The 12,630-nt window shown below is 42.3% G+C and overlaps 1 protein-coding gene across 9 annotated transcripts in view; it reads right to left on the minus strand.

Moving 5' to 3' along the window:
• Nucleotides 1-12,630, minus strand: part of PIKFYVE (phosphoinositide kinase, FYVE-type zinc finger containing) — a 102,184-nt gene that overhangs the window by 37,508 nt on the left and 52,046 nt on the right. For all 9 annotated transcript variants that reach the window (XM_078379439.1, XM_078379429.1, XM_020780708.3 and 6 more), the window contains 6 exons: nt 10,645-10,719; nt 9,137-9,244; nt 7,972-8,112; nt 6,543-6,669; nt 2,933-4,101; nt 1,865-1,965 (listed from right to left, as the gene is read on the minus strand). In XM_078379439.1, the coding sequence (XP_078235565.1) occupies nt 1,865-1,965; nt 2,933-4,101; nt 6,543-6,669; nt 7,972-8,112; nt 9,137-9,244; nt 10,645-10,719 (1,721 nt within the window). The remainder of the gene's footprint in view (nt 1-1,864; nt 1,966-2,932; nt 4,102-6,542; nt 6,670-7,971; nt 8,113-9,136; nt 9,245-10,644; nt 10,720-12,630) is intronic.

Here is a 12,630-nt window from a genome sequence, read left to right on the forward strand (position 1 = left end):
TCATTATATTGCTTGATTTTTGTAGTCCCTACTAGGGATGGGATCATCATTATCTTAGAACTACAGAGCTTGGGGTTTTTTTTAACTACAAACCCAAGAAGTCTGCTAGAATTGCCTAAGCTACAATTCTGGGGCTTTAGCTCATCCCCACCCATCCCAATAAAGTCATCTGGTGTTCAATGAACGTATAGGTAAAGGTAAAGGTAAAGGTTCCCCTTGACATTTTTAGCCCAGTCGTGTCCGACTCTAGGGGGCGGTGCTCATCCCATTTTTCAAGCCGTGGAGCCAGCGCTTGTCCAAAGACAGTTTCCGTTGTCATGTGGCCAGCATGACTAGGGAATACCGTTTTACCTTCCCACTGAGACGGTACTTATTTATCTACTCGCATTTACATGCTTTCAAACTGCTAGGTTGGCGAGGAGCTGGGACAAAGCGACGGGAGCTCACTCTGTCGCATGGATTTGATCTTACAACTGCTGGTCTTCTGACCTTGCAGCACAGAGGCTTCTGCGGTTTAGCCCGCAGCGCCACCACACCCCTCAACGTATAGCTAGTGATTCAATGACAGGGGGAGATTCTTCAGTTTCTGAGTTCCAAAGCAAATGGTGGAGAGATGTACTGTAACAGCAAGCCTGTGCTTTGGTCTCTGGCATGTTTACTGTGATGTGTGAAGCCAGCAGGGGCCAGCCGTTTGGCCTCCTCCTTTCCCAATAAGCCAGAGAAATAACCCGGAACTTGTTTTACCATAATTTTTTGCCTTACGTGACAAATGGGCACAAGCCTGAGAGCAGGTTCCTTGCTAGATCCCAAAAACAACAACAAATGATGGACACCCTTAGTTTGCTTTGCTGCTCCCACTGCAAAAAGGAGTGACTGGGCAACATGGACCAGAATGCTGCTCCTTCACAGTTAAGCCAAGGTTCCTGCTGTAGCATTTGGGGAAATACACTCCACTCCCCGAGATCACAAATAATTGTGCATTTGGACATCTCCTTATTGCACTGTCCAGCTGTAACTGAATCAAGAATAATACTGCATTGCTACCGGAGAGTTAACACTTATAGCACCCCAGAATATACCAGTATTCTATGTCCCACAATGGCTAACAATTTCCTGACTTGGAAACCCATAGCAGTACATGAGTAGAGCAACTCCCTCCCATTATGTTCTTGAGCAAAGGGTACTGACAGTCAACCTGCCTCCAGTTGTGGAGGTAACAGATTACCATTGTGTATCAGCCTTCCTGTATGAACCCTCTACAACTTTAGTATAACATGAGGCTCCAGGGAGGATTAGATCTTCTGTCAGAACTGAGGGAAGACAGCAAGACACCCCATCTACCATTTCTTCAGCATCAGGTCTAGGAAAGCACATGTGTCTTCCGCAGGCAGGGGAGGGAAAAAGAAAGCAGTGGCTCAATTCTCTAGGATGGGATGGGCATCTTATAGTTCTCCAAGCGCAGTTGGACTGGAACTTCTGTCACGGCAAGAGATGCCGGGAAAGGCAGTCCAACGACATCTATAGTGTCTGAAGTTGCCCACGTCTGCCTTAAAGAATATGTTAAGGGATATGTAGGGGAATATGGTGGCAGCTCCTTCCCACTGCTTATTCTCCAACATCCACCTCAGCTGGGATATCTTGGGGGGGGGGGGTAGATTCAAGATGGCTGCAGATATTTTAGTGGTCTCCATATCAAATATGGTGGAAGAGATGCCACAAATATATTCTCGAGCAGCACTTCCTGCTCCAGTGCCAAAGGTCACGACAAAATTACAACCTTATGTCTACACAGAAAATATATATATTCAAGACACACACTGAGATTAGTCAGAGGGAGAGAAAAAAAAAGGAATTAAATCCACACCATGGGCTAACGCAGGCACTTGGAGCGTTGCTGGATTGAGCCGAAGAGCTGCTAAACAAAACGCAGAGTCTCTGATGGTTTGCAGGGCTAAGGCAGTCCACCTAGCAAGACACATCCCAGAAAAAGAGTTAGTATATCACTCCTCAAAAGAGCAAAGTCATTTTTCAGAACATCCAAGCCACACAATCATTACCGACAGGTTTTAGGAAGGCAGGGATAGATCTGCGATAATGCTATAGGGAGACTAAACAAATGCTTACAATCAGTGCAGTATTCATGCATTTCTCATTTGCATATAAATGTTTCATCCCAGGTGGCTTATTTGCATAGCAGATGCTGTAAAGTCATACACATGACACTACTTTGGGGTACCAAAAGGATAGGTTGGGTTTTAATTTTTTCTTTCTTATTTCAAGGACAGTGGAAATATGGCCCTCTACCTGTTACTGGAAAAATTCTCAGGGCCATTCATGTATGAGGGTCCATGGAGGGTACAACACAAGGAAGGGCCACCCTTTCTTTAAGCCCTATTCCTACATTTTGAGACGATATTCCTCCCACCCAACCCCTCACACTCACATCCTTCTGTAGCATAATACTGCTCAAATCATGGGACAAGAACACTAGCCACAGACATTTTCTTCCCCCCCCCAAAAAAGGGGAGGGGAATTAGCCCTGAAAACACCCAAAGTATCATGCTGGCCATGTGCATGGTGAAGTGGCCTGAGGGGCATGTGGAAACTTCTTGCCATAGCAACACTTTCCCCAGCTTATCAACTTCAGACGGGAGCCCAGTTCTCTTCTAAAGTCACTGGGGGAACAGTGTTTATGTACACACCCCAGCTTGCCACATACAAACATGTGTGAAGATTCTGTGCACTCTTTTGCCAAGGGGATGCCTACCCAATGAAAAATTTAAAGGGCCCAGTTTCAGAAGTCTGAAAAATGCTACTAAAGCTTGAATATCTCTGCCTAAAATTCTCTTTAAAATTCTTGTTTTAAAAACAGCCTTTCCCCTCAACATTCCTACAGTACTAAACAATACAGTTTTGAGCTTTGCTCACTTACTTTATGAGACCAGAGAGATTCACTCTGAATAAACCCTCGCTCTTCATCATCGCCAGTCCTATGTCCAAACTTCATGCCAGCTGCCTCTTTGGTTTGTACAAATGGGTCTGAATCTTTCTGTACAATCCTTCCTCCCCTGGCCCGGAAATCAGCCACCATTCTTGCCAAACTTTGGCTACTGTTCAAATGCTCTGCAATTCTGGTGCTCACAAGCTCATGGGAAGGTAAAATCTGGATGGGTTTGGCCTGGATGCTTCCGTTCATTCCTTGCAACCCAGCCAGATCCCTCAGCAAGTGTCTTTTCCTTCTGCTGTCCAGCTCTTTGTGTTCCTTGTTGAGCCGGGGAGACACATAGACCTGTTCCAGGAAATACTCCCTGGTGGGACATCTCATGCCTCTTTCTGTTAACAGGAAGGGTTCGTGGAATGTGATTAATGGAGAAATGCAGAGGATAATGTCCTTCAGCTCTTGTTTAAATGCCAGAGACAAAGCTCTCAGGCGATCTTCAGAGGAGGTGACTTCCTCTGCTACATACAAGCCAGTGTCATCTTGAAGGGGATCTCTAAACTCCCTGGTCTGACTTTTGGGCTCCTGGTAGTCGTCCATACCCTCTATGCTCCCCAACTGCTCATTGTCTAAAATTCCCAGCTGTTGGTCCGTCAGACTGAGGGGCAACAATGGCTCCAGCACTAATGTGGAAGAAAGGAAGGGTGCTATAGCAGAAGAATTCATCGGAAGATGCTCTGGCTGCTTCTGGGAGGCAACATCTTGTAGATCACCACTGACCTCACCATCCTCTTCTGTCAAAGTTTTCTGTTCCACGTTGCTGAGGTCATCTGAAGATGCTAATTCAGAGATCATGGGCAGCTTGTCCGATGCTGAGTCAACATCTTTTCCTGCTGTGCTGTTTACCTGATCGTGGTGCCCATTTTCTTCTCCCTGTCCTTCTGTCAGATTGGGAAAGGAGCCATTTTTGGCCAGCATTGGAGGCATGGCAAACTCATCCATAAGAAAGGAGATTTCCAGCTGAGAATGGTAAGCCACACAGATCATAAATATAAGAATCTCCTTCACGCGAGCCAACTCGTATTCACCTGCACCACGTAGCTTGATGGTGCATCCCAAGTGCTGGGGGCAGCCTTCAAAAAACATCAGTGTTTTTGTCTGATCTGAAAGAGAAGAGAATGGTGTCTACCTCTTTCACTTTGGAGAAGATTTTGCTTAGAATTTTTTTTTTATTCATATCCCTGGGTCACACACGGGAGCAAAACGTATCGAATTTGCATCACATTGATTTCATCTTTCTGATCATATAGCTCCCCAGGGCCACTTAATAATAATAATCAAAGAACATGAAGGGATAAGACCGTGAAGCTAAGCTGTTCAAACCATTAAGCATTCAAAAAACACAAGCATGCAACTAAGAACAGGCATATAGCAACAGTACAGCAATCCGACTACAGCAGAAGCAGCTTGGCCAGTCCCACAAAAGCTTTGCAAAAATTCATTTTCTCTACATGAAGCTGCCTTTGAAAATGATTCAACTGGTACAGAATGTGGCCTCTCATATCCTTGTTGGGGGTTATATGACTGGAGCACATTACACCAATTCTGTTCAGGCAACCATTTTTCCAGTGTGCTTCCTTCGTTGCCTGAGGTTTTGCTGCTTGACCTTTAAAAACCCTAAATGGTTCGGCTTCAGGTTATTTTGAAGGGCTGCCTATACTGATACAATCCTGACTGTGTTGTAAAACAATCCAAACACAATTTACTGGTGTGTCATTAAAATGAGTCAGACTGGAGGGAACTAGAGACATACAATGCTTTTCAGCGGACGCCTCTACCTTACAAAATTAATCCCCTGGCTTGTCCAATCTATGGTTACTTTTAGGAAGGCTTTTAAAATAAGCTTGTTCTCTATGGCTTTTCATGGGAAATGTTTTAAGATCTTTGCTGCTGTTAAATTCTTAACAGTGTATTTTAGCTAGTTTATTTTAGAATTCTATCCCCCAACAAGCCATTTACATTTGATTCATTGTACCAGTATATGTTTTATATTAGCTTTCTCTTCCAGGGACCCTAGATATATTTTGCATCAAAATTACAGTCAGCTCTTTCCAAAATTTGGAGGGGAATACCTGGGGAAGTCTTCTATGATATATCACATATACATGGTCTTATCGGTTACATAATTTCCAAGCACTTCTTTACATGATGTTCTAATGGATTCCAGTTCTATAACAGGTTATGCTATAAACAGATTTGCCAATCTTTAAGACACTGTAAGATTCTTGTTTGGTTTAGACACAACTGACTAACTCAGCTGCTTGCCTCAAGGGTGATTCTGGTGCTCTGGAAATGTGCTGACAGATGTCAAAATAATATAGAAGTAAATGATTGTCCCTTTACTGTATGAGAAAAGTAATCAAAGTACTTTAGGTATTGGGGGGTGGAATGGTGTAAATCTACTTTTTTAAAAAATGCAAGAGCACAGGTATAATTGCAATGAAACATGCTAATTTAAGATAAGACTGGGAGACTGAGCTACAAATCTAAGTCATTAGCACAAATTTGCCCTAACTTCACTAAGTAGCTCAAGGCAAGCCACCCTATCTATTACTTTTAAACTCAACAAATGCACAGATCAAAGGCAGGACAGTCGTGGGGATGCAGGTACCATTCTCCTGCTCCAGCATTCTTGGGGTTTGGCAACACAATAGTCTTTCAATTAAAAAACACAGACATCTGTTTCTATCTACAGATGTTCTATTGCTGCTAAAATGGAGTTATGTGGACACAATTCTCTCTTTTTTGGAAAAAATGAAACAATCTTGCTGATTTTGGGGTCCACAACAGCAGTTTTGGGGGCCATATGTGGCCTGGAGATCACATGACCCCCACCATGTAGTGGGAAGTTGACAGGTAATACTGACCCACACATTGCATAAGGTAGCTATAGATGTAGGTAAATATTACTAAATATATTGCTCATTGATATGGAAGTCTAGATAAAGAGGGCTATATATACAGAGCATTTTGAACATTTACAAGCACTACATAAATGTCAGGCTACAGTAATCACGCATGATAATACTATTACTGTAAATAGCATTGTATAAAGTACAGTGGTGCCTCGCAAGAGGAATTTAATTCATTCCACGGTTAATGTCGTCTTGCGAAACGCGTTTTCCCATAGGAATGCATTGAAATCTAATTAATGCGTTCCTTTGAGCAAAAAAGTCAGAACAAAGTCAAATTTGGTTTACAAAGGGTTTATTAAGTGCTCTTTAAAGCCATACATATTGTGCAGATGATTTCAAAAATTTCAATCAAAAAACTTTAACTTTTTAAACATCATAGAAAAACATTTAAAAATCAGCAAACATGAGGCAGGAACAAAAAACGGAAAACATTCATCTTGTGAAGCATGGCCATAGGAACATTCATCTTGCGAGTCATCAACCCCATTGCCAAAACCATTTGTCTTGAGAGTTTTTCATCCTGTGAGGCATTTGTCTTGCGAGGCACCACTGTACTGAGTCATCCCATGAGTTATGGGGTCATACTATTTTTTTCTAAAAAAGGCCCAGTGTTTCTTAGTTTTACTTACCATTTGGCAACTGAAAAACCTGTATGTAAAATTTATGGCAGGTCCCCAAGTGTGGCCTCGTCAGCAGCTGATCCATTGACATTAGTACATCCCCCTGAGTCATTCGGCTTACTCTGTCCAAGACATGCTGCAAAACATTGATAAAGAACAAGGGCTTTGCACTTTACCTCTCATTGCGCTTGCATCTAAGAAGCTACAGAAGACTATTTTGTGATGCAAGATGTAAAGCATAATAAATTATCTGCCAAATCTCAACTGGAGATGCACACTGTATAAAAACTACAGAGCATTTACACATTTATTACACATTTATTTATTTATTTATTTATTTATTTATTTATTTATTTATTTATTTATTTATTTATTTATTTATTTATTTATTTATTTATTTATTTATTTATTTATTTATTTATTTATTTATTTATCGGACTTATATACCGCCCCATAGCGCTACAAGCACTCTCCGGGCAGTTTACAATTTTTAATTATACAGGCTACACATTGCCCTCCCAGCAAGCTGGGTACTCATTTTACTGACCTCGGAAGGATGGAAGGCTGAGTCAACCTTGAGCCGGCTACCTGGGATTTGAACCCCAGGTCGTGACCACAGTTTTAGCTGCAGTACAGCTCTGTGGCACCTCACTTTGTTTTTTGCAGTGATTCAGAAATGCTAACAAAGACTCTAGAAGCACGAATTGCAACATAATAAAGTACAAAACACACAGTTTAATTGTGGAACTGACTGCCACAATATGTGATTGCCTGCATGAACAGCTTTAAAAGGAGTCAACACAAATTCACAGAGCATAACACTTCAACTGGCTCCAAGTCATGAAACCTTCAGATTATTTTCAGTACCAGAGGCAATATACCCTTGAAGACCAGTTTAAAATAAAAATGGGAGGGGGTCCAGATGGCCACTGTGTGATCAGACTGCTGGATCAAGAAGTATTTGATTTGACCCAGCTCAAGCTCTTCTGAAAATACTGATCAACTGAGAAGAATGGCAAGAGGCTGCCTGCGCCTATTTGACAGAAAGAGGACAAAGGCGATACAGTGCATGAACTGCAGCCCAACCTGTTGCTCAAGCCCTCCATAGGAATTCTAATTCTTTTACCAAAAGAAAAAAATGGAAGGGAAGGAAAGGAAAGAAGTAGCTAATTTCAATAGAGCATGAGAACACCGAAACATTTTTAAAAGGAAAAACAGGGAGAGTCAGAAGCCAATTGATCTCTCTCTCTCTCTCTCTCTCTCTCTCTCTCTCACACACACACACACACACACACACACACACACCAATCTAACCAAAGACAAATAGCTTGGTTAGAGATTGGCAACCCAATCTCTCTCATTCCACATGATATTATTTAAGGAATCACACCACTTCAAGGCAATCAACTGCATTTACATTTAGAATTGTAGGATTTACCGGCTTAACGTTGATGACCAGAGTAATGCCATGTTCTAGCAGCATGTCTTGGGCAATGCGGGACACCGTTTTTTCCACCAAGACCAAAGTAGGCCTGACATCCACTATCCGCTGGACATAATTCTTCAAGAATTCCCTTTCCTAAAGTAGGAAAAAATGTTATTCATGCATCGTGTGTATGCTACAAAAAAACAGGCAGTATCTCAAGATGAGGTATGAAAAGGGCCACAAATCTGAACATGCTTCTTCAGAAAGTAAGCTTTGTTAAAATCCATGGGAGGCTCTCAAGCGAGGAAGCCTAAAGATCTAAACAGCATCCTAGATTTAAGTATTATTCACAGAGGAACATTGCAGAGGTAACATCCCAATGTCATCAGATGTAAGAAACATGTTACAGGTCTGCACATCCCTTCTCCTTTTTTGTTTTAACCAGTATACATACTCTTATGCTTAACACGAGGTTCATCTAGAATCTGCAAAAAATATATATATATATATTTCAAGCTTTGGTTCAAAGCTTGTGTTTGAATGAGTTACTAGTGGATCAGAGAATGTCAAAGTTGCTATCCTGGGCATAGTTATTAGACAGCAAGGCCCACTGACTTCTGAGTCATCCAGTATAGCAGTGGTCCCCAACCCCTTCCAAACTGTGGACTGGTTGGGTCCGTGGGGGGGGGGCACACTCTCGCGCATGTGTGCTTGGGAGGGGCCCCTGTGTGTGCAGGTGGGCACACCGTGCATGCGGGTGGGCGTGCAGGGAGGCTGGAAGATGTGGCCTGGTCCTGCCAAGGCCACAGCCTGGTACCAGGAGACGGACCAGGGGTTGGGGACCCCCTGCAGTATAGTATAACGCTGAAGGTGACTCCCCAAGATCTTTTTATGGTTTTTACAAATTGAAGCCATTAAAATCTACTTCATTTACTAGATACTCTTTCACATTACTGAATAGAAGATGATAAATGAATTGGAACAAGCAGTGACCTTTTGGTAGTTATGAAAGAGGTAGCTTTTGTAGCAAGACCCCCAAAAGGTAGTCAAATAAATCTGGAAATATTGGTGAAACCAGGCCACAAATATTAAATAAACCACAGCAGAATAAGCCAGCTCATTAGACTTTTATGTGATGCTACAGAACAGAGAGGGTGCAGGAGAAAACTATTCTGACCTGAAGGACAATGGGATCAATACACGTGAACTTTGTTTCTTCTCGATAGAGATACTCAATGGAACACTTCAGTAGAAGAATTTTGGGATTTTTAATACAGGAGTTCATCTAGAAAGAGAAAAAAATCATGAAAAGTATTCCTTTGCCATACCATACAAAAGACAGATAAAAAGCTTTCCTTAAAAGAGCCTCGAGGCACAGTGGTTAAACTGTTGCACTGCAGCCTAAACTGTGCTCACAACCTGGGGTTCAATCCCAGGTAGCCGGCTCATGGTTGACTCAGCCTTCCATCCTTCTGAGGTCAGTAAAATGAGTACCCAGCTCACTTGGGGGGGGGCAATGTGTAGCCTGCGTAACTAACTTGTAAACCGCCCAGAGAGTGCTTGAAGCACTATAGGGTGGTATATAAGCAGCACACTTTGCTTTTTGCTTTGCTTTAAACGGGTCAAGAGGGAGCATTGCAGGTCAAAAGCCAAAATACACACTGCACACAGAAGGTACTGAGTTTACCTCTATGTATGCCTGGGAAAGACCACTGTCTGAGAGTTTCTGTCACTCAGAGTAGGTCATGGGTATTCAACACATAATCCTCCAGATGTTGCTGAACCAGACCCCCTGTCAACCCAATCGCTGATTAAGCTGGCCGACGCTCCTGGGAACTGAAATTCAACAACATTTGGAGGGCCACACCTTTCCCACTCCTTCTATGGATAATATGGTGGTAGATGGCCAACCCTCTCTCTGACATGTAGCAGTTTAAAAAAGAAATGAAGATATAAGAAAGTCAGCCATACCTGATACCTTTTTTAATACTTACAGGATGAATTGTTAGTCTTTATAAACCCAGCAACCTACAGACAACTACCTATTCAGGTTGAAACACACAAACCTGCATTCCTTGTACCTGGAGTGCTGGGGCTGGGCTAGAAAGCTCACCTCATAATGTCAAAACGGCAGTGGTTGCCCCAGGGACCTCTATGCACTGACCTTTCAAGGGCTCAGAGAAGTTACTTTTTTGGATTACAATTTATAGATTCCCAGCCCACCCAATATGGCCACTAGCTGGCTCAAAGATTCACAAAGCTTGAAAAAAATCTTAAAAAGTACTGTAACTTTTTCTAAGCTCTGCTCAACCAAGGGCAAGAGCTTCACTGCAAAGTCGAGAGTGAAGGAGTGGACACTATTCTTATACTCATAGGACATGAATTCTAAAAGGCCCTGATACAGAATGGGACTCAACTGTTCCTAGGACTTCTGGTATCAGCTGTTCCAAACTTGGGGAACCCATCCTTCTCCATTTTTGTGCATATCTGACAACACATTTTAGTAACATTTGTCAAGATGTGTATGCTTGGAATCAAACAGTGGAGACAGAAGACTGAGCCCCCCAAGGGTGGGGAGGGGGGGAGTCACAGAACTTGTAAATTAGGAATCAAATGAACCAGCATACATTTCCCTTCAGTTATCTATGTTGCCACTCGACAGAAACTAAAGCAGTTGCATCATACCTTTTTGTGTGCTATGTTTTTGGTGCATACAAAGCCATTCACCACCACTGAGTCAAATTTTTTTCCACCTGGAATCTGGCAAAACAGAAAAATATTTGATTATACATAATTCCTGTTGATGTCTAATCAACTCAAAATTGCATTAGGAAGTAGATTTAAAAGCAAAGGAGCTTAATATTGGATCCCTCCCCCTAATATCAGAAAGCTAACAAGAAGCAGTCAACAAAATACAGCCCCCACGTTTCTTCAACTGGACTCACAGGTATGGCCTTCAAAGGCCACAGATTTACCCAGTCTCCTATTTATATGGTTAATACTTTTTCAGATATTCAGTTTACTAGGCAAACCAAGATACATTGGGCAGAAACAGTTCAAATTACTTCTTTCAGGAGAGCAGCACATTCCAGGGGTGTCCCATTTCCCAGACACTCAAAATGAGATATGTGATTGATTTAAGAACCCCTTTGATATCTTTCAACTAGCTTCCCAACCACTATCACTAAGCACAGGCACACATTAAAAAAATACTCTCCTGACTACTATCACCATCCTTATTTCTTTTTGGCTAAACTCTATGGCATAGCTACAGAATATTTCTAATTTAAGATAGGTAATTCCCCAGTAAGAACTGGTTAAATCTATAATAGGTTTGGGACTATGGGATGAGAGGGAAGATGGTAATAGGCCATTGTGATGTTTAAACCGTGGCCTCTGCTTGTTTCACCAAACACAGAGCTCACATGAGTATCCCAACACGCCCTTTAACACGCTGCCACCAGTTGATCTCTTTATCTTCCCTATATTTCCTATGAAAGACTGAAGTCTTTTCAGTAATGAACTTTTAAACAGGAACAGGTTTATTGATTACAGGTTGTTTTAGGAATAGTTCTTAAGCATTCACAAAGGCTTTCACAGCCGGGATCTAATGGTTGTTCTGGGTTTTTCGGGCTCTTTGGCCGTGTTCTGAAGGTTGTTCTTCCTGACGTTTCGCCAGTCTCTGTGGCTGGCATCTTCAGAGGACCAGAGCACAGGCTGCTGTCCTCTGAAGATGCCGGCCACAGAGACTGGCGAAACGTCAGGGAGAACAACCTTCAGAACACGGCCAAAGAGCCCTAAAAACCCAGAACAACCAGTTCTTACGCACATTCTTAAAGTTACACAAAGTTTCAGTAGGTTCCTTTAACATTTTCTATCGTAACTAATACAGGTCACACTCTGACTATTCACTCCTTAAAGTCTCTCTCTAACGCAAATCCAAACTATCTCTCTTATCTGCCTCTTACTGAACTCACTAGACTCGAACTCACCCCTCCCTTCTAGTTTCTCCGGCTCCGCCTTCCAACAGCTCTCATAGGTACAGTACATGCAAATAATCTTCTACCTGAGCCAAAGCAGGGTGATCCCTACAGCCATCAGTAAATCTACTTTGGTATGTACAGAATTGAAGGTGCTTACAGTGGGGTCTCGACTTACGAACGGCTCGACATACGAACGTTTCGACTTACAAACCGCTCTCATAGGACTCGACTTACGAACTTAGATTTGAGTTACGAACTCTTTTTTTTCCTTTTTTTAAAAGCTAGGTCATTTTAGGTTAAAAGGAAAAAAGAAAAATATCCCCCTCTAGTGGCAGAAGGCGGAATAGCAGCTTCCCATTAGTTTCTATGGACGAAAAGAGCAGATACGGATTAAATGGTTTTCAATGCATTCCTATGGGAAATGCAGATTCGACTTAAGAACTTTTCGACCTGAGAACTGCCTTCCAATACGGATTAAGTTCGTAAGTCAAGACCCCACTGTATGTACATGTCATCTTATCCCTTTCAAATGTCATCTTATCCCTTTTGACCTATCAAGCCCCATACAACTTGGATCCAAGCTATCTGAAAGACTGAAATTCCCCTTCAGGAGTTTGTTCAGATTTTAGTATATTCAGGGGAAGCGTTTTTCTTGAACACACCGCCATCACAGGTGAGTTTCGTGAGA

The sequence above is a fragment of the Pogona vitticeps genome, chromosome 1 (genome assembly GCF_051106095.1).
Source record: "Pogona vitticeps strain Pit_001003342236 chromosome 1, PviZW2.1, whole genome shotgun sequence".
Taxonomy (NCBI): domain Eukaryota; kingdom Metazoa; phylum Chordata; class Lepidosauria; order Squamata; family Agamidae; genus Pogona; species Pogona vitticeps.